This window comes from Gallus gallus, chromosome 8 (genome assembly GCF_016699485.2).
Source record: "Gallus gallus isolate bGalGal1 chromosome 8, bGalGal1.mat.broiler.GRCg7b, whole genome shotgun sequence".
NCBI classification, from domain to species: domain Eukaryota; kingdom Metazoa; phylum Chordata; class Aves; order Galliformes; family Phasianidae; genus Gallus; species Gallus gallus.
The window spans coordinates 20,367,441-20,389,855 of NC_052539.1; the positions used below are offsets into that span (position 1 = coordinate 20,367,441).

At 47.2% G+C, this 22,415-nt stretch overlaps 1 protein-coding gene across 13 annotated transcripts in view; it reads left to right on the plus strand.

The window, feature by feature from the left end:
- RNF220 (ring finger protein 220) overlaps positions 1-22,415 on the plus strand; it is a 165,621-nt gene that overhangs the window by 112,914 nt on the left and 30,292 nt on the right. For 9 of the 13 annotated variants that reach the window (NM_001109987.3, XM_040704659.2, XM_040704658.2 and 6 more), the window contains 3 exons: positions 1,344-1,386; positions 7,766-7,887; positions 8,896-9,028. In NM_001109987.3, coding sequence (NP_001103457.1) covers positions 1,344-1,386; positions 7,766-7,887; positions 8,896-9,028 — 298 coding nt within the window. Of the gene's footprint in view, positions 1-984; positions 1,176-1,343; positions 1,387-7,765; positions 7,888-8,895; positions 9,029-22,415 lie in introns of those variants that run through there. The other 4 variants (XM_015291000.4, XM_015291001.4, XM_040704662.2 and 1 more) reach the window with 2 other exon arrangements.

Here is a 22,415-nt window from a genome sequence, read left to right on the forward strand (position 1 = left end):
GATTTAATAATAGCAAATATACATTGTATTAGCGGCATGCTAAGATGGGAATAATTGGAGTATACATTTTCAGAATCCCTATGGCTCGGTTTTCTCAGTCCTCACGCTTATTTACCACAGGGACATTGAGGGAAGAAGGAGATCTATGAGGAGGAGTGCTGCAGGAATGCTGGCTTGCTCCATGCTTGGGCTGCCTGCATTGCTGTCTGCACTGAGGAGCTGCAGCAGAGGCAGTGGGGCAGCACACAGGGCGTGGGCCTCCCCTTGCCTCTCCTATGCCAAGCTAGATGGTGACATTCGGTGTGTGGGCACTGAGGCTGAGGGGAGCTAGATACTGTATGTCCTGCCAGCCAGGGCTTTTCTTGTGCTACAGCTGAAAGTAAAGCCATTTTATTTAGACTTAGATACAGCTCTTTGTCAAAGATGACATTTCAGGCATGGAAGGGACCACCTTGTGTGGGTCAGCCGAGCCCACAGAGTATCTGCAGCCATGAGCTAACCCCTAACATGTGAGCCTAACATGAAAGCCTAAAATCCTCGTGCAGGAACGGCTCGCCTTCCTCCACCAAAGCCTCGGTGGTGAGCGTGCCTCCTGAAAGACAGCTTCATTAATTAAAAGGGTAGAACCGACAATCAGCAGCTTTGGTTTTGTAAGTAAGTACCCGATTGGGTAAGGACCCCTTGAGTCCAGTTGCTCCTGGGCTCTTATTGGCCATGTAGCACAGGGTGCCAATTGCCCCCGAGTTCTGATTGGCCATCTGCACTTAGGTTCTACTTGCACCCGATCTCTGATTGGCCACGCACGCCGGAGTCCCACTTGCCCCTGATCTCTAATTGGCCAAACCTCCCTGGCTTCCGACGGCCGCTGAGCTCTGATTGGTCGGGGCTCGCCGAGCCTTGCTGCCGCCTGTCGGTTGCCATGGGAACTTCCTCTCTTCTCCCTGCCGCTTTCCTGGTGAACTTTCACCCGCTCGGCGGAGGGTCACATGACCGGGGCCAACATGGCGGCGGCCGCTGGGGGCTGATCGGTGGCGCCTGCCGGGCCGCGCCGTATCCGCCCGCATCCCGGGCCGCGCGGGGGAAGCCGCCTCGGGGCCGCCGCCTCGTCGCCCCGCCGGCCGCCCGCGGCTATGCAGAGCGGCAGGAGGGGGCCCGGCGGCGGGGGCCGGGAAGAGGTGGGTGCTGGAGTTGGGCCGGGGGGGGGGGCGGGCCCGGCGCGTTGTCCCGATGATGCGCGGGGCGGGGGGTCCGGGCCTTGTTTCCGAGGTGGGGGCGGGTGTTTACATCCGGCGGCTGCGGGCCGGGGGCGCTGACACATGTCCGCTCTTGTCTCCCCTCTGCAGACCTTCCTGCGGGTGCGAGCGAACCGGCAGACCCGGCTGAACGGTGAGTGCGGGCCCTCCTCGCTCCTCCCGGAGCGGCCCGGCCCCGCTTTCCGCCGCTGGGGTCCCCCAGACGAGCCCGAGGCGTCCCTGTGTGCTCGGGCTCCCCGGTGTGCTCGGGCTCCTGTGGCACTGCCCGGGTCCCGAGGAAACTTTCCGAGCGGCGGTGTGAGCGTGCTGTGTCTGACGTCACGCTGTGGTGTGTTTGGGTTGCTGTGCTCTCAGTCACGCTGACAGCCGCTGCGTTACTTTTATGCTCGTGTTTCTGGGCGTCGATAACAGCAAGTAGATAAGTGTATCTAGTGAGAAGTGGTTTGGTGTTTAGAAGTACTTCGGAAAACTTCATTTAGGCTGAAGCTGAAACGCTTCTCCCAGATTCGGAGCAATTGGAACGTAAACAGTAACAGCAATCGGTCATCTGATTTTGTATGGCCTATATATGACCCGTGTGTTTTGTATGGCCTTTAGCCGACCTAAATTGCAGCACTCAGACACCATTCAGGTGCTTAAGCTGCCAGGAGGCGCGTTAATATTGAGCTTCCTGCTGTGGTTGTGTGGGGCGCAGTGGGTGACATCATGCTGATGCAGCTTAGTTTTCGAAAAGATAACCCTATCTTAACCGAATAACAACAAGCTTTAGACTCTACTAATACTGGAATCGTTTGCTTACATCTGAAGTACTACTTCTTGTACAGTCTTAAACAAGTTGAAGTTTTATTAAGTGACTGACCCAATGTCTTTGATAAGAAATACTGAAATGAATTCAGAGGTGGCTTGGAGAGTTTCAAACACGCACCCTGAGGGCCAGAAGCTCTTGAAGGTCTGTCAAGTCATACAACAAAGAGATGAGTTGCCTTGTATCAATATCACATAATTGTTGGCATGTGTGCTCACATCTGCACTGCTAGATGAGCACAGTGAGCTGCCTGTTTGCAGGCAGTCCCCTTTTCTGACACGGACTTCAGATGACTGGAACACACTCGGGTGTTACTCTGCGATGACTTGTTTTGTGTGACAAAGGTCTCTGGAGTCAGTGATGTCAAACTGTTTCTTTATCATTTTTGGATAGTTCAGTCTAAGCTCACACCTTCTGCCTTTTTTTTTTTTTCCTGGCCAATAATTTTATTTAACAAAAAAAGTCTGAACCAGGCTTGTGAGGTTCTTGGCGTTGTGGAGTCCTCCAGGATGAATGGAAGCTCTTGATGACTGCGTGCTCTGCTGAACCGGCTCAGCGGTGCTTTCTGCTTTTGACTTTAGCCTGAGGCACGACTGCAGCACAGTCAGTATGCTGCAGTCTGGGAACTGCTCCTGGGCTCTGCTTTGGGATGTTCCTGTGAACTGGAGGGGCTTGTCAACTGAAGGGAGGCTGCTAGTTCTGCACAGCATTTGCACTGCCCTTGTTGAACCTTCTACGCTTTTTAGGGGTACGGTGAACAAAACTAACAGTCATAATCCAGATGAGAGCATTTGATAAATTTAAATAATACACTTTAATACGCATAACCGTGATTGTTCTGTTGTGTACCTTAGCAGGACTAGGTCCAGAAGCTAGGCAGCTGGATGCAGAAATTCTAGCTGAAGTGCTTTGGTCAAGATGGATCAGAGTTGGTTCCTCCTCACCTTATCTTTTTATGAATCTTGATTATTACTATTCCCAGAATGTGCCCATAGGGATACCTGGCTCGGTCCTGCTCAGTTAGGTGAGTGTGCAGCTGGGTGGCTGGGTAGGGTATTCAGCTGCTGTCAGTGCTTATGACCACTGAATTCTGCCTGCTTTCTCATTTGCTCCTCCACACTAGTTTGTACCAAAATAACTTGTATTTGTAAGCTTTGCCATGTTATTGTTAAATAGTTGGTTAACCGATATCATTCCAGATGGAGAATGCTTGAATGCTTTGGGGGGGAAAAAAAGCTAATTTATCTACATCTTGTGTTTTAGCAAGCTTCTTATCAATCACACTATTTTATAGCTTGCTCTGTGAGAATGATTTCCTTATCCCTGTTGGTTTGCACAGACAGAAAACGTGTAGGACTTGTCCAAGACATCTGGCTTTCTGTTCCATGTTCTTACTGACACACAGCATATAGAAAATGCAAACTTCTGTTAAAGAAAAGCCTACCATTTCACTTGTTCCTATTACATTTTAAAGGTTCTTCTCAGTGTTGCTGTTACCTGTTTGTCTTGCTGTCTCTGTAAAGTTTCTTACCCGCTGAGCTTCAGGATCACTTTTGGAAACTCCCTGTATAAAAAGGGACCTGCAGTGTTTGCTGTTCTCCCACATAGTCCTTGACTCAGATCTCAACTGCTTTGACTCTTTGTGCCTGAGTGGCCTCTCAGATCTCCTGGACATGTTTCATCTCTCTGTGGTCACTTGAGACAGAACAGGAGCTAAGGAAAGAGAAGGCAGAGAAAGGGATGTCTCCTGTGAGCCTGGATGTGGTGTAAATATGACCTTACGTGGTTCACATATACTTGGTCCAGAATTCTGATTCTCTAAGTCAAACATTTAACTTGCCTTGAACTGTACGTAAGGTAAATGCATTTGTAAGCTCTGGAGCAGCAGATTAACGTTCTGTCTGTAAGACGTTTGGTCGAGTGTTTATATCTGAAGTTCCCTGTCAGCCTCGGTGAGTTAACCCAGCACCTTTCCCCTGTGCTGAACTCACTTTGCAGGGGTCGTGTCCTTGTGAACCCAGGTGTATGAGGTGCTGATTCCTGATGAACCTGTATGTTAAAGAAGGCATTTTGTTCATTTGCCTTTTTTCCACTGCTGCTAAAGTCAAAACTTGAAGCCACTCTTAAACTGACGTTAAAGGAACTTTATGCTGCAAGTCTGCTCAGAGACACAAAGTTATGCATTAGTATATTGGAGCATGGATTCAGCAGGTTAAGTCTGTGCCACCCTTAGAGAACAGTGTCAGGTAGAAGATTGCTGAAAAGTGTCTGTGTCGTTGAGACCCTTCTGTGAATTTGGCCCTTTATGTTCTCTCTCAGGCAGATGAGCAGCAAATGATACATAAGGTCTGAAATAGATTTATTCTTGACCATCTGTTTTCCTGCTTTAGCTTGTTCTTGAGGTGGCTTTTGGCTGCCTTTGTTCCCTCGGATCAGATGCTCTTGGGCAAGTCGATCAGCCACAGAAGCCTTTTGTGATGCATCCAACAAAGTGCGAACGCTCCTCAAGACTCTCATAGTAGATTTGTGGACAGCAGGTGCTACCTCTCGTGCCTGAATATCTCTGATTTATATTTAGGGGTATTTGCAAAGTTGGCATTCTCAGCAGAGCTGCAGAATGGGTCCTTACAAAGATCCCTTTGCAGCTGCTGGGGAAGGCAGGGAAACCAGTACCTGAGTGGGTGCTGACACTGAGCCTGCCTCTCCACACCGAGGTGGTCACCTGTGGTTTGCCGCTGCACTCAGTGCACCACCAGCACACCATGTGCTCCTATAGCTGGTGATGGGTGGGGGAGGGACAAAGCTAGGTGATTTTCACTGGAAAGGAGACCAAAATGTTTCCATTTAATTTGATTGGCCTGCCATTGCAGGAGCTGCTAATGATGTCTGCATGGGACTCAGGGGACCACTCAAGCTGGTGGAGGGAATCATAAGAGATATTGCGAGTAACTTAATCATCTCCTTGGATGCTGCAGGAGAGGTTTGTGTAGTGTCCACTGCTGGATGGACTGTAAGAGCACTCCGGGTGTAATTAGACAGCCCCATCCTGAGGGTGGATTTCTGTTTACTGGGAAGCGTGGCAGTGAAAACTAAAACCCATTAGCTTTCCTTCCAGGAAATTTTTCTGGGCCAGAGCATAACCTAATCCTTAAGCATTAATAATTCTTAAGCCTAGACGGGAAGAGCTGTGAGAAAGACGCTTGGTCCCTTTCACCTGTGGAGGGTGGCCTGGCTCCCTCTCTCCCCTCCTATGGGAAGGCAGCAGAGATTTGGAAGCCCAAACTGCTGCTGCCTGTGTTTTTTATCTTGCTGAATTACAAGAGGGAATCATGTTGGTTTTTTTTCCCCTTTCTTCTCCCAAGCTCCTGCGACAGGAGTGTGGGGGAGAGGGATTAGTGAGCTAATTAGAAATGATCGCATCTATCAACACTAATTAAGAATCCTGTGGTCTCACTTGCGTGTTCTTTTGAGTGGTTCCCCTTCGGGACAGCACCACAATCACCCCCTGCCTTTGGGGCCGCTCTGTCCCTGCCGTGCTGATTGGAAGTGATGGCAGGGCTGCGTGTCGGGTATGGAAAATGTGGCTCGGGATGGGCTTTCGAAGCTGCAGCAGTCCCTTTGGTTTTCTGCTGTCAGCCAGGGGCACGCCGGGCCTCTGTGGGCACCACTAATGACCACAGAATGAAAATGGCAGGGGATTTGGTTTCGACACCTCTTCCGTCCAGTGGCTTATTCACTTGTGACACTGGAGCTACGAGGGCTGCTTCGCCAAGGAGCCGCCTGCTGAGCCCTACCAGAATATTATAATGCTCCTTCCCTCCATTTCCCTGTTTAAAAACAGGGCGAGCTGAGGGACAGGTATCTGTCACCAGGATAGAGAAAGCTTGCTTTCTGTCTTCCTGCATGTTTTTTCCTGGTCAGATGGGTGTTTACTGGTGCATGATCAAGTCAGTTTCCAGCCTGCTCCCCTCTTTGGTACCAGTTCTACAGGCTAGCGAGGCCAAGAGGAGCATCTGAAACACAGTGGAAGGAGCCCTGCTAGGGGGTGTAGGTACTCCCTGACCCAGAACTTGAAGAAGCTCTCATGCATTAAAGTACAAACCAGACAGAGTATGGTTGAACGCTACCCCTGGTAGTAGGGCAGTGCCAGCTTGGAAGGGGTGGTTTGGGGGCTTCCAAATGGGGAGAGAAAACAGAAGACCTTAGGGGTCGTTGTTTTAATTAGAAGTGGAGTATAATTCATTTGGGTGCTCTGAAATCTGAAATAACATTTGGTGATTATTGTTTGCTTTTGTATTGACTGGAAGTCATGCAGTTTACTTCTGGAGTAAAAGCTGACGCTGCAAGTAAAATAACTGGCTTAAGCAGACAAAGTAGGAGGGAAACTTAACAAAACATCCTACCAGGAACACTGAAGTACAGACTGTGAAATTCCAACACCAGATGAAAGCAGCGTGCACTTACTCAAGAGAGCTGCTATTGTTCAAAGTACCGGGTCTCTAAAACACTCCTGCTTTGGTTGGAGTTGTCTCTTATTGTAGGAGAGTTGTGCTTGCAGAATCCTTTTTGCGATGCCAGGAGCACAGGTTTGTTTTGGAGGAATCTTTTTTTTGCAAATCTGCTTGCTTTCAGTGAGGAAAAGCAATGCTTGGGGTAATACGAAGCCTTCTTCATACTGGAGCTTCAGGCTGAAGGGGAAGGTGAATATTCCGAATTCTGGGTTGTGGGAAAGCATATCCAAACCCAGAGATTCCTATGTCCAGAGAAGCCAACAAGAAAGCCCAGTTTCAAGGCTGTGCTGGTGCATACAGCTCCAGCTTCATAAATCACACGATGTTGTGAATGCGCGAATCCGATGCTCTATAGGAGACGGTTGACACAAACTTTCCTGTACCCTGGTGTGGTCCTGGCATTCCAGCACCATTCTCGTTGTCTCTGGCTGCAGGGAGCTGTTATCTCACAGGCTTCAGGGACAAAGGCTTTCAGAGCACGCCGCAGCGCTCACCATGTCAGGAACGATTTCTGGCTAATGCAGCTTTTTGGTGGTGTCATCTCTCATTATCACACGGGCTTTCCTTGGGCTTTTCCTTGTCTCTCATTCAGAATTTTGACCTTCCACATTAATTAAATAGGAACTTTCCTGCAGCCAGTGATTGAGTTATTCAGTAATACCTGCCTAAAGCCATCATAATAAAGGACAGAAGTTCTATTTAATGCAAATGATTTGGTTCCAGATGTTTTGATCACATTAAACGATGGCTCAAATTAACCAGAGATCATATTAAGCAACAGGCTACCTTGGCTGCTTTTTCTAATCAGCGTGATTCCTAACATGTTTGTTTCCCAGAGCATGCCCTCCAGAAGGCAGTCTCTCTATACATTAGAATAGTGAAATACAAATAACAGGGAGAGACAGAAGCTATCTAGGGTAGGTGCTGCTTTTTTCACAGCAAGGATCTTTCCATAAATGCTACCTGCTACTAAGATCTGTTTGTGACAGTTTGGGAAGGAATCATTTAGGGCATGCAGGAGACGCTCCTGAAAGTGGCTGTCTTACATAATTTGTCCGAGGCTTTTTGGGCACTGCAGTGACTTTCTGTGATCAGAACAAGTTTCTGTGTAGGGAATGGATGGATCCACAAACTTGACATGTCTTCCTTTCTCTTTCTTTCTTTTTTTTTTTTCTTTCCTTGCTTTGTCCATGCAGCTCGGATTGGAAAAATGAAACGGAGGAAGCAAGATGAAGGGCAGGTATGTCCCCTCTGCAACCGACCTCTGTCAGGATCCGAGGAGGAGATGAGTAGGCATGTGGAACAATGCCTTGCAAAGGTAGAGGCGCAGCAGGATCGCCAGCTGCCATTCCCTTCTCCCTACTCCCAGCTTTGTCTGACCTAACGTGGGGCAAACACTAACGCTGTTGAGCTTGCAGGCAATGCTAACTATGTCTCCCTGAGATCTGTAGTCACTTCCTTTGTCTTGGAAGGTGGATTCTTCTGGATTTTCTCCTGTTTTGCATTAGTGACTCTTTTTATTTTCTGCACTCTTTCACTTGCTGAAGTCTAAGCTGTAGACAGTAAGTGTAGAGCTGTTGAGTATGTGAAGCCTTTTATAGTGCTATGTTTCCTATGCAGCACAGCAAGAAGAGTTCCTTCTGAACAGTCACAGCATTGGGATTACTTTTGTTGGGTTCTTTTGTAACAGGCTGGCACTTGTAAATGTTTCATGACCACCTTACTCCAGAAACTGTGTTTAAGCAGAACTGTTCTCTTGCTGTTTTTTCCCAAAGACAGCAAGGAATAAGGAGGAAGAAGCTCCAGGGGTGAGAGAATTGTCATAGGGCTTTCTGTGCTTGTTTTGCAGGGAAAGCCCATAGCAGAGATAACAAATTCATTCATTCTTGTTGTCTCAAGAAGTGCATGGTGTAAAGACAGGTGTCTTTTGATCATTGTGCTTCAGTAATGCTCCAGGAGAGCATTCCTTGTCAGTTCCTGTATCCTGGGAGCTTCTTTGTGCCGGGGATCAAAGGAATCTGTTGTTTGCATGATAAATAGGGAAACTGTGTTCCACGTATGGGAACACATATTGAAATGCACACAGTGTCATAAGAACCAGAGCTGAGTTTTGCTTGTGCAAAAGTGATGACTCCATGCCACTTCTTTTGACTTTTTGATTCTTCTAGTTCCCATTTACTTCTGAGCTCAGATTGCTGGGAATGGGGAGGGGAGCAAATGCTACCCTGGGAACAGTCCAGCTTTCCTTCTCTGTCTCACCCTGAGTTGTTAACCCTGTATTGCTATTACATACATCTCAACGCTGTCCCCACTTTCCCCTGTGCAGAGAGAAGGCTCATGCATGACTGAGGATGACTCTGTGGACATCGAGAATGAGAATGGCAACCGCTTTGAAGAATACGAGTGGTGTGGGCAGAAGAGGATACGGGCCACTACTCTCCTGGAGGGAGGATTTCGAGGTGCGCCGATGTTTTGAGTCCCTTGTAAATCATTCTGCTGTGGTAGGTGACTGTTGCTTGTTGTTAAAGGGAGGGACCTGGAAGTTCTCTCACAAAGAATGGGACCTTAACCCTTTGCAAGAAAGTAAAGCAATTTCAGCTTTCTGCCCCTCTGGAATGATAAGATTCAAAAGTTGTGCAAGTCTTGAGCAAACGCGTGGTATTATTTCTTGCTCAAGAAATGTGGTTAAAGAGGGGAATGGGTAGAATGGGGAGATCATTTGGGGAAAATAGATTGTTATGTGTTACACGTAGTAAGATATACGTGGAAATATGTGAAGAGACGGAAATAGAAATGAAACTGTAAAAATTCCCAGCCTGGAGTGACGAAAGCTGGTGTATCAGCCTCTGGTGATGTATTGAAGGTGACAGCTAAGTCGCTTTAGCACCTGCATAAAATATTAAAGGCCCGGTTGTGCATTTATCACTCCATCCCTTTTAAGGTTGATAAATGAGAATCCAGAAACCTGCTCTGCACCTCCAGCACTGCAAGCCCTTAGGGCTCCCAGACAAACACATTTTATTTTTCCTCCTTCTTCTGCTCCTTCCCCAGTGACGGGGAAATCAGTTACTGAGGAGAGAGTGAGTTATGGCAAAATTTGACCTCTCGTGAGCTTTATTGGTGAATGTAATTTTAGCTAGAAACCTGGCCCCTCTCTTACACTCAGCCTTTTGGCCTCGAGGAGGAGGATTTACTAAACTGTTCTTTGGCACAAACCTCTGGCACTAAGGAGAGTCTCACAAGCAATCCACGTAGTGCATACCTAATGAGGGGAGGAATGCTGGCTCCCTCCGTTCAATAAAGAGGGTGGGATGTAATCTCTTCCTATATCAGCTTGGATTTTAATTTAAAATATCTCAAGGGGAAAGGCTGCTAAGTAAGGGACTTGGTCTTAAAAGCCAGTCATGTGCTCAGTGGCAACCTGGCACTCCTGATCTGCTCTTACCTTCCTCTGAAATTAAATCGTATTAGAGCAGGTATCAGGAGCACGGAGGTGAAGGAGCAGCTTCTGCAGATTTAAAAGGCTACCCATCGAAGCTCATGTTGTTTGCTTTCTGTGTCTGTGGCCTTCATTTTTGTTACTTTTTTCCAGCATGGAGAGTTGAATGATACTGGGTAGTGGTCTGATGAGATCATTCAGGGCCTTAGGCTTTTCTTTAGTACAGTTACTATAATCAGTAGCAGAGAAGCGTGGGATGCCTGTGTGCTTCTGTCTCTACTAGTCCTGATGAGACAGGCTACTCAGTTAATTCCTGACACACCACACACATACAGAGTGTACTCATGCACTCTGCGTACCAAACAGCTGAATTTTGGAAGAGAGCACAGTCTTCCACTTTCTTTGGCTGAAGCATTGTGCTGTCTTCACCTGGATAATATTCCCATTTGCGTCTGAATTAATTCACTGATGTATGGCCTGAAGTTTTCATACTACTTCAGTCAGGGTGTTCTTCATATGAGGCTCTGGGTTGACAAAGTGTGTGTAACTGATAGGGTTAGGCTGCATAAATGCAGAGGGTTTACTCCTTGATACTGCTTATTTAAACTGGAGTTCTCAGGTGTGTTAATTTGCATTAAATAAATCAACTACTTTGCTCCACTACCAGAAGTTAGAGAGATTGTAACAGCAGTCATGGCTGCAGCCTTCTCTGCTAGCTCACTGCATGTTAATCTCTGAATCTGATGTACGGAAACAGCCTTGCTTCCATTGAGAATTATGGGGTCTGTCTCTTCTTTCCTTACTGAGATCTGCATGGCACTGTCAAGGGCGTTTAGTGATGTGGACCGATGCAGTAAAGTATCAGCAAACTGGAAGAGGTGAGCATGGGCAAACCCTCTGTAATTGCCCTGATGGGAAGGACCTTTGGTTTAGCCTCCTGCTCTTGATGCAGGATGCTATGCTCTAGGCAGGATACTACTTAACACCAACTTTCTGTCTAATGTTTTGGGATGTCTAGATGATATCTGCGGGGTACCTACCTACTCTATGCCAGAGGCTTCCATAAAACATGGGAAGCCAAAGCAAAGCTGGAAAGCTCCCCTAGTTAGCTGACTGAATTTCTTTTTAAGGAAGTTATACTTTTTCATGCTCCCTTCAGTGATTCTCCTGTTTTCTCTGGTCTTTGTTGGTCAGACCTGCTTTGTGCACTCTCAGGTAAAGCTAAGCTGACTGTCCTTTTCCTTTCTCAGCCAGTGTTGGTTCTTCCCTTGTTCTAGGGACAGAGTTCCTATTGTACAGCCTTGAAGCACAACACGGTGTTCTAGAGATGCTCTCCAGTGCTTAAACCTGCTTTGTCTGGAGTTGGCAAGGCCCTCATTAACCCTTGTCACCCGAGGCTTTGCGTTTGGCTCTGTTCCCTTTGCTGTAAAGTAGCAGCGACGTGGAAATCAAAGGCCTTTTATAATGCCAGACAGCCTTTGCCAGGCTGCAGGGATGTCAGGGATGTCTAAACAGTTGACATGGGGAAATACATAAAACCAGAGGGGAGAATAGACATCCATGTGTCTCATCAATTTTGGTTTCAGTGGTGTGTTGCTGGGAGGAGATGTCACAGCTGGATGGTGAGTGGAGCAGGATGCTGTGGCCAGCATGTATTGCGTGAGTCAGCCCGGACTGTGGGCAGCGTTACAGAAGCAGCTCAGACTTAGCACAGGTTCCTGGCTGCTTATTCTTATCATCTTTGGTTAATGGGCATGTTTATGTGCCTCTCAAGGTCAGGAAAGCTTTGCTGAAAGATCTTGTCAGTTTTTCAGGTGAGGGAAGGCTGGGAAATCTTTTTTGCCTTGAAAGCAATTCAAGGACAGTAACAGCCCAGCTCAGATTTTCTGGAAGGTGGTCTAATACTTGAGAGTAATCACAGGCTGAAAGCCTCACTTGTGAGGTTCCCAAGATGGAGCTTTCTTGCTCCCAAAGCTGTTGCAGGGAAGACTTGCTCGTCTCACCTGAGGGGCTGTCTTAGGAAGTCCAGCAGAGCTGAAGTACTCCTTGCTTGCCATGGCTCAGAGTACTTGACACAGCAGTTGGAAAGAAAAGGAGATAGTAGCAAGCAGGAATACAACCTAAGTGAGAAGTGCTGAGATTAGTATGTTGTCTCTTAAGCAGTTGGGCTTGGTGAAGGCATTCAGTCAGGAGTTATTTAGTACTTCTAGAGGTCCTCCTGGCTTCACAAAGCATCGTCTGCCATTGCTTCATGTGCTTACCCCAAACTGGATCCGTGCAGGGTCTAAATGAAGATTATTGGCAATTAGATAGGATTTGGGATAGTTTTGTTTCAGCAGAGGTCCTGTTTGAAGCAGGAATTCATAGTTGGAGAGGTTTCTTTCTTACATTGAAGATGAGTGCAGAAGGCTACCAGCACGAAATACCTACTGCTATTTTAATCAAGCTCTTGCTTCAAAATGTGCAGCCCTACAGAAGTGTTAATAAAATATTTCCCTATCTCAGAACTGTCACAAGACTGAAATTTCTTTTGAAATTCCTGAACCATCTGTCCCCATGTCCCCGGATCATCCCTCTCTGATGGTCTTTGTTACAGGGGATTATTTCATGCCATCTTTGTCTAATGAGTTTCTCTGTTTAGGAAGCCAACGAGGCTTCACAAGTGAAAGCATCGAGTGGCTCCTCTCTGGGTTGTTGTTTTTTTTTACCCCTCAACGTATTTGTAGCAATTCTTCTGTTCCTCTCCAGAATGGATGCACGTTACCCTATTGCAGTGTTTACACTGTAAGGTTATCCCTTTAAAGATTTCCTGAGGGAAGTTCAAAAGGGTTTTTTTTCTTTGAAAGATTCACTGTCTCTTTTTGTGTGTGTGTCTCTTACTTGAAAGAAGGAAAAGGGAGGGGGGGGAGTGAAAAAAAGTGCTTTATCTGGAAAGAATCACATCAGCTTTGCGCTGATAGAAGCCGCTGTCATCTCTTAAACGGCTTAGCACAGTCAAAAGGCAGGAGGACTTAAAACAGTGTCTTACACAGGGATCGATGGGTGGAACACAGAACTCGTAACTGCAAAAAAAAAAAAAAAGCACGGGGGGAGAGATAACGGTAATGATTGCATTGAGGGAAGCTTGAGGGAGGCTTGTTCTTTGTAACACAGCTTCAAAGGTGGCTGGGCCGGTGCCTGAGCAAACTGTCCTGTGAAGTCGTGCCTCTGTAGGGCTGGGGGTAGGGGATGCTCGCACCCTTCTGTTCCCCAGCAGATGGGACAAAGTAGATGAGCAAACAGCAGGTTAGCAGCTCCCTTCTGCTGCCTTGTGCTCGAGGAGGGCTTCTTCCCACTCCATCTCCGGCCACTCGCTCTGGGAAGGGGCTGTCCGGGAGGGGAGAGGCTGGGGCTGGCGGGGGGACGGGATGTCAGTTTATCGATCGCACCTCAGTCAGGAGAGCTGCAGGCGCAGCGCTCTGAGCACGAGCGGCAGCGTGCTTAATGTGATTGAAAGGCAGTTAAAATGGCGGTGACCTTTTCAGGGGGAATTAGATTGCCTGCCAAGAGTGGTTAGAGGGAGTGATAACGCCAGCTTGAGGAAGCTGTCCAGTCTGCTTCAAAGGGAGGGAGACAGCGACAGGGAACGCAAGCTGGTAGCAAGTACCATTTAAAGCACGAACCATGCGGTCTGATAGAACTGAGATTGCTGTCCTCTTTAGATATGAAAAGGCTGAAGAATTGTGGCCAAGTTCTCTCTACCCGCACCATCCTCCTCTCTTCCATCTTCCCCAGGGCAGAGCTTTCCTCTGGACATGGAAGCAAGACGGTCACCGTTGCTTGTGGGGGTTTCTTCAGCAGGTTGGTTTCCTTGAAAATAACACAGAAGAGAGACTTTGAAAGTGTTAATGGCAAGCAGGGAATTTTCAGGGAAGAATGCCTTCTAAGAAAGATTGCCACGATGACAAGGATCCAACTGATGGATTGCGAATGCTTCCAAAGATGAATTGAGGATTGCTTGACTCAAGCTTCTCTTTCAGAGAATCATTAAGTTTGAAAAAGACCTCTAAGATCATCTAGTCCAACCATCTCCATGCTCCTCTGCTCCCAGGCTAGCAAAGGGCTTGTTATCCATTTGTTCATGTCTTAAGCAAGGGAAAAGAGCAGCATCAGTTAATGCATGAGAGACTTGGTAAGGCCTTATAAGCTGTAACCAACTGTAGTTATCCCAGGATACCTGTTTGCATTGAATCTCATGTTGTGTAGAATTAGGGCAGCTGCGTAGAAAGTGAGACTATATTAAAATGTGTGGAAGTTTACAGCAGATGGCTGCATTCCCTCAGCCAGCTTTATCTGCAGAATCAGATGGGCATTGGTTTGAGTAGCAAATGCTGTAGACTGCCCTTCTTCCTCCATAGGTTAGTTGTCCATGAAAGCCCTATGGCAATAGCTACATGTTCCTCCATTTGTTTTCTTTCTAAAGACCTCTAGCATTAGAAGCACATTCACAAGTGTAAAGTCCTGTCCTCAGAATATAAGGAGATGCTCTTCAGTTCTGCCACAGCAGAAGGTTTTGGTGAGCACAGTGACCTTTGTCTGGTAACTACCAGGGCGGAAAGCTCCAAAAAGAAGAGGAAAACTCAGCTGTACTGCTCAGTGCAACATAACAATCATCAAACTCTTCCAACAAAATACTGCCTGTTTCTTACACGTGCAGGGAAACTGAGCATGAGGAAACAAATTCTCTAATGAACTTCTCTAATGCTGTAAAGATAGTGGCAGAAGAGGTTGAAACAGCTAGAACCCCTTAGTAACCAGATGTGCCGCCTTTTTCATATACGATATAATGGAGCATGCAGGAAAGCTTCTGTAGATGGGGGGGGATTTTCTGTTTTTCTATGTGATGAGCTTCACATGGCATTTAGGGTCATACCAATAAGAGGGTATAAGCCGATATACTCAAATTCAGCAAAGGTGTTTGAGCTGAAAAGTGCACCTTCTCCTGCGAGACCATGTGGGAAATAAAATGTCATTGGTATATGTAGGCCTTTTTGGAAGAGTGATTGAGTAACCAGAATCATCTTCCCCATTTCTATGGGATGAGTCAGAATTCATTCATTTTGCCCTGTCAGGCTGAAGCAGACTTCAACTTGGATGCAGAGGAGTCTGTGGTGAGAGCATGGGGAGTCTTTGCCATAATGAAATTCTTCTTCCTACTTAGCAAGAACTCAGTTCATTGCCTTTCTCCGTCACGTTTCCAGCAGCAGTTTTCTTCGTGGCTTAGTCTGTAAGGTGAATGCAGTACTGCATCTACACATCTGAATGTCCTTCCCACCCCCTCCTTGTTGGCAACTTTGCTTTCCTGTGTTCGGCTTTCTACGTTCTGCTGGCCACTTCTACCTGTTGTAAGCTTTGAAGTGGGTGAGATGTGTAAATCTAATGTTTCTCAAGTGCTTATTTTATGCCTTAACCTCTCTTTAGGGGGCTGTTTGGTCCCAGAACGCTTGTATGCCTTACCTCAGCCCTAGTGTAAAATGGTGGTAATCCTGGTAATCCCCTCGTTGCTGAAGGACAGCACTTTGTACTTGTCTGATGGAGTAGCCCAAGCATTTCTTCATGTTGGCATCTCCCCTTTGAGAGGAAATACATCTCTGTAAGGTAATACTTGAGCTAAAAATGCTATGGATCTGTTTACGTAGTCTTATAGCCCATGTGATTTTTCCATATGCTTGACTATTTCACCGTAGCTTGTAATGATGTATAGAATTTGAGGGCTCTGTGACTAATAAATATCTCTTAGGCACTGTGTTGTGTATTGATGTCAGGGGCTGACTTCAGTCAGTAGTACGAACGGGTGAGAATAATCTGATTGGAAATTTAAAAGAAATCCTACCTTCCATAGAAAAACCATCATGAACCACCATGTAAGTGTTGCTCAATATTGTGTGTGTTTAAAGTTCACATAATGCTTCAAGCAATTGGTTTCATCATTTTGGAACACAATGTGATTAATAGGACTCAGCAAAGTAAAAATCGCATTAACTTAGGGGGGAAAAAAAGAAGAAGAAAAAAGAAATCAGTGCTTATGGACACTAAAAGTCGTGATTGTTGATGCTGCATTTTCATTAACTTTAACGCATGCAAAAATCTGAGAACCTAATTTTTGTGCTCAAACTGCCAGAACGCATTAGCTGTGAGGAGCACAATCAACTAAATCTCTTGCTGTTTTGATTTATGTAACAGCAACAGTCATCCTGACCAGAAAAAGAGTTGCTGTGGGAAGAAGGGAACTTCTCTCCATTTGATGGCGTTATGTATAACACGTGAGGGGGGGGGAGGGGATGTCTGCCACCCAGCAACAGAGGAAGGAGGAAAAAATTAATTAAAAAGAAAACAGAAGAAGCAGTTGTAAAGCCCTGAAAATTGGCAGGGGGAGTAAGGGATCAGGTAGAGCACCCGAAACTACTCAGTTTTTTGAAACTGACTGGATCTCAAGTTGACAGCATCCCCTTAAACTTCAATTTTCCTAGGTTTCAGACATGCGGTGTCAGACCTTCCAGTCCCATCTGCTCTTCTTGCTTAGCTGCTCTCTCCAATCCATTCTCCTCGTGGTCTGTCTGCTTCTGTTTTGCAAGTCCTAGGCTTGAAGACACTCGTTTGATAATCTTTATGTTTTCTCCCCAAGCGTCTGCAGTTTTGCCAGAACTGCAACCTTCTTCTGGGAGCCGCGGGTCAAACCTCAGCCCGGAGCACCGCGCGGCTGATTGACGTGATTTTAATAGCATTTTAGAATACAGTTGTTAAGTCAGGGGCAGTGAGATTTTTCTAAAGGAAAAAGGAGCACGGGTCTCAATGGCTTTAAACAGCTCCTGTCTCCGCATGTCGCTTCTTACACTCGGTGGTGAAACGCATTATCGAGTAGTGCCCGGAAAGTGGCTAACTGCGTTTGACACACGCCAACTCCCTGCCTCCACACTGGATAATTGCATTGTCAACTGTTCAGCAAAGTGGCAGGTGACACTGCAGCCGGATTGATTGTCCTAGCATGGAGGCTCCGAAGACTGTCAGCTACCCAATCGATAGAGTTTACACAAGGCACCGTGACTGCATCTGTAACTAATTTCAGTTTGGAAGTGGCGGGGTGCGCCGGGCCCTGTTTCCTGGCCGGTTGCAATCGTTTGCTCGCATCCTGGAAAGTCGCTCTCCCGCTGAAAGCACGGCTTTATTTCTTGTTTTGGAGCTGGGAGCGGAGAAATCGATGGCGTGTTTTGTGGTTTCAGAGTTGAGGGCATTGCAGCACACGGCTAACTAGCAGCTCCAGTTTTCCGATCAATAGGCTGATCAATTGATTAAATTAACACTGATTTTTCTTTCTTCTTTCCAGCCTGGAAAAGAATTAGTTTGGGGGAAGAGCGCCTGGGCTCGGCCTGTGAAATTTTGTTCCTTTCCCCATCTTTCCCAGACAAGTGGAATCTCTGTGCTCGTGGTTATTTGAAGCAAGCCGCGCTGCGCTGGCAGGGCCCGCTGTAAGCCAGGGTGCTGCTCCAGCTGCACGCCAGCCTTGCTGCTTCATGCTCGGCTGCCTTAGAAAAGTCACCCCGCGAGCCGTGCCGGGCTGCTGTATTATTGGCAGAGTTGCGACATTCCTGTGATCCCTGTCAGTGGTGCTTATTGATCCGGCGATGTGAATCTGCTTAGCGATTCAAGATTACTTTAATTCTCCCTCTTCCTTTTTTGTTTGTTTCCACCCTCGCCCCGGGGGAACAAAAGCTTTCAGATCCACCTTTCTCCGGCTTTGAAAAACGAGTGGCTGCAAAGGCTGTGGCTGTTGCTGCCGTCTTTGTGCTTCGGCTGTGGGTTTTGAAGAGCAGCCTTTGAGATCAACACGAGATTGTTCTCACCTTAGAGACCGGCGCTGGAGCAGCGCTCGGGGAGGCGGCTTTGCAGGAGGTGCCACACCAGATCAGATCTTTGCATCCCCATCTGGAGCCACGGTCTGTACCTGGGAGGTATAGAAGAAACCTGCCCCTAGGCAGCTCCCCAGTGCCTCTTCCCCGAGCCTCGCAGCAGCTGGCTCTTACCCTTACCACGGAGCTTGCCTGCCCTTTGTTCAGCGCGTTGCTGCAAAATGATGTTAATGGTCATAAAATTATATGGCCCTTTCTTTAAAGGCAGCTGTTCCTCTGATCTGTTAGCAAAAACTGCTGCAAGCATCCGCGATGCCGCTGAGCCGTCGGCTCTCTGGCAGCTCGTTTGTGCCGCCGTGGGAGCTAACAGACGGCCTCCCATTGATGCATCTGCTGTTTCAGGTGCACGCTGTAATGACACAGGCGGGTGTCAGTTTTGCAGGTAAATCATCGTTTCGCTTGAAATGGATCTCGCTCCTGAGAAATGAAACCCTTGTCCTGCAAGCAGCTTTCCGTGGCTTCCAAATGTCATTTTTCCTGCAACAGGCTGTGAAAGTCGCTAGGAGAAGTGTTCTATCCCTGTCTGTGTTAGGAAGGATGGGGGAACGATTTGACTGCCCAAAAATATGGCTGGGGAAGCGTTACAAATGTGGAGAAGGGCTGAGGTTGGCCTCGTTCTCCATCTCTCTCTTGCTTTCGAGAACCCCTGATGGCTTTTTCTTTCTTCCCAAACGCCTTTTAAAACAAAACAGCTTCCGTGCCATCTTGTCTTGTTAGTGCTAGTTTGGGATACTTCAGCAGCTGATGAAATAAACCCAGTTTAGAGCCATTCTCGGGAAGTGTGTGTGAGGCCTGGCCGTGTGTCTGCATAAACTACTTTTATTGCCCTCATTGTTTTTACTCTGCAAGAAGCCAACGAGTGACATTTCGTTAAGAAAATAGAGTGAACGTGCTGGAAGGGGAGGTTGTGCAGAAAGGGGTTACTGCAAGGAGTGTAATTAGCGAGGGCTGCAGTTCTGAGATTTATGGGAGACTTTTTCTCTTTCCTGAACATGTGCAAATTACCTGTGAGCAGAATGAATGCCTCTTCCCAGCCAGTACGGGCCCCAGTAGGGCTGCATGCTGAGATGGATTTCGATTTAGGCCCGCTTACAGAAATTTTTCTTTAAATCCAACATTTGGTGTGTTACTGATACTGATAGGAAGCTTTCGCTCCTGAGAGCCAAGCCCAAGTTATTCCTATTAGTTTAATCTTCAGCATGAGCAGCATCTAGTAGCTGCTGTCACAACAGCAATGTGGCAAATACTACTGCTAACGCTTTGATTTTGTTCCTTGGTTGTGTTTGGGGTGATGGTGTTGGGGACCAGCCGTTCTCTGTGCATTTATTGACAGTTCTGCCCAGGTAGGAGCTGAGGAGCACGGTGGGCCTGTGTTTTCCCTGCTGTGCTGAAGAAATTTGGCTGAGAGATCTGGGTCTGCACTGGTCTGGTTGTCCCACCTTCCTGCTCCCTTGTCTGCCAGACTCCTTGTGAGCACGAGAGGCAGCAGTGGCAACACCTGAAGCAGCATATGTTGTCACTGCGACCATCTGCTGCCGAGCGTGATGGAGAAAAGGAGGGACTTGAATGTGAGGCCCTTTTATCTGCTCTGTTCTGTGAATCTGTTTATATATATCATGTTAATGACTCTCTATCTGAGCCAGAGCTGCCATTCGGTGAAGATATGTTGAGATGACCTGTCATCGGGGGGGATTGCACAAAGGAGCTGCGATTTGAGGAGTGGTGCGGAGGTCAGGGAGGATGCTCGGGCATAGGGGGACAGCTTAGGAGAAAACAAAGTGCTCTGAAAACTTCGAAAAGGGGAAGAAAAGGATTTCTGATGAGATTTATCGCCAGCCATTAGTAATTAGTATGTGGAAGGAAGTGGGAAGTGTTTCCCTGTCTCCTTCAAGCTCAGCTGATTCCTCTAGCCTGTCAGTGCCTGCAGCCTGGTGGTGGTGAACAGGCATGTGAGCGTGTCCTGCTTTTCAGAGCTCGGCCTCTGTATTTCAGAAGCATTTTTGCTCCTGTAGATCACCTAACACTTTCAGAAACCGACTTGAATCGGAGCTCAGGTGGATTGCTCCAAGGCCAGCCCGAGCAAAGCTGTGTACACAGTGCCGGAGGGCAGCGGGCGCTCTAGGTAAGTGATCTTGATAGGTACACTCTGATTGATGGGGGAGTTTGTCTCCCAAACTGTCACAGGGTTTATAGAGGTGCCACTCAATACCAGTGCTGGAATTGCTTGTCAGAGCACCTGGCTGCAAGAGCAATGGGGATTGGAGACAGAGCTGTAACTTTGTTTTTTCTCTGCTTAATGGCCCCAGCGCCTGACCTGCCTGCTCACTCCTGTTTGTCTGGACCTTAAGGAGGCAGCGGGGATTAAGGCTGTCAGAGCATTGTGGTGCTTTCGCATCGGGAGGCTAATTGTGTCGGGGCTGGCAGCACATGACGAGTGGTTGCCTCCTGCCAAATGCACAGCAAGAACAAAAAAATTCTTCAACAAGATGTAAGAGAGTTTGTGCTTTGGTTTAATCTGTAAGTAGCATTTTCAAATTCACGTGTGGAATTATGTTCTTGAGGCTTTAGGTGACCCTCTGTGTGAGATTCGCAGCTGTTCCTATGAATAACAGCCTTGGGATCGCATCTCCTGTGAATTCCTAGGTCAGGCTTACAACTTAACATTCAGTTGTCGGATTTCACTTTATTAACACGTTGGGATAAAGTTCTGGTCTTGAGCATTGACCTCTGGATAGCGGCATTGGTTTTAGCAGTGCACTCTAGGCAGCTCTGTGGATGCAGTGAATTACTGCGTGTCCTTCGGTAGCAAAGCCCTGCCAAGGAACCCAGGGCACGCTGCTGGATTGCAAATCAGCCAGGTGTGGTGGCTGGGGGTCTTCTGGAAGCTCCCCATCTCCTCTTGTAGGTCTGAAACAGCAGTGCCACAAAGCTGGTTTGTTCTGCTCGGTGCCCTCTGTGCTCCATTTCGCATTTTCCTCGCTTGTGGATGGTACTGCAGAGCTGTCAGCATGAGCTAAAGTTCTGAGCCCTCTTTACACTTGGGCTGAGTTACTGAGAAGCAGGTGTGATCCTATCAGGCCTTCCTTGCATTTAGTGGCCCTCTTAATCCATTTATAACAGCACTTGTCCAGAAATCTGTTTTGAATGAGCCTGAGATGAATGAATAATGTCAAGCAGTTCAGACATCAAATATTTGAACAGCTGCGTGGGTGTTTTCACTGGCTTTGTGCATGGAAGCAACCTCAGGAAGTTAGGCAAGGAGAGTCGGGTTGAAGCTGTGGCACCAAACCCCAACCCATCAGAGCTGGCCTCAGGATCCATCCCTGCTGCAGGTGAGGGCGTCAGAATGAGCGGCCTGCCACCAGCCCTCCTGCAGGGGATGCTGGACCAAGCTTGGTATCCTCCTATTTCACGTCCTCAATGTGCAGTGGTAGTACTGGGATTTATGGTCCTTTGGGTTTGCACTGGAATCATATTTTGTCATTCCCCCCGCCCTTTTTTTTTTTTTAAGACAACCTTTGAAGTCTTAACTGATAGGATGACTACACTGAAAATCTTCCCTTGGTACAGAGCTTATTTTGTTTAGTGTATAGTTTCCGAATTAGTTTGTTGGGTTTGTTTTGACCATGCTACAATGAATTGTTTAAAAAAACCACTTTAAGAAAAAAAGTCCATATGTGGTGTAGAGCTCAGAGTTGGATCACCTTATTGTGACTTCTTTTAGGCCTTGGTTTGGGAGTCCTTGTTCCATCAGAACACAAAATTTGCCCTATTCCTATGGCTTAACTTCGCCTGTGAACTACTCTGTTATGTCCTTCTCCCATTGTACGTCTGTTATCTTAGCATGTCTTGTCCAAACCCTTCTCCTATACATTCCTGTGTACAGTAGGAAAGAAAGCACCCTGTTGGGAATGCAGTCATTTCTACAGTAGAGCCAGATTTAGCAAAAGATCTGTGGAGTATTACTATTACAGACTTAAAAGGGCTTTTCTTAAGTGCAAAGGTTTTGAGAGCAAGGACACTGGGATTCCGAAGTCAAGGTGCCTTCATATTTGTAAATTGTTTCACAGTAAGCAGATCTTCTTTTCTTAAGCTCTAACCATAAACCACTAGTCGGCTTGAGTCACTTGGGAACAAAATTGATGGAAGGATGCATGATTTCTGAGTGTTTGGCATTCTTTCAGAGAGAGACACGCAGGGAGCAGTCTCTCTTAGATTCACTCTCTTGGACCCCTTTCCCTCCCAGCAGGCTCCAAGTATTCATTATCTGGCTAACATTCAGATCACCTTTGGGACAGGCCAAGTCACAGCTCTAGCTTTACATGATTTGTGTTTCCCACAGCTACAAAAGAAAAATGAAGACCTGTATGTCCGAAGTTTATGGCCTTTGAGAAGTGATGGGCTAAAGCAATGCCAGGTGCAGAGGATGGTGTTACTGCAGGTTAAATGCCATGCCTGTAA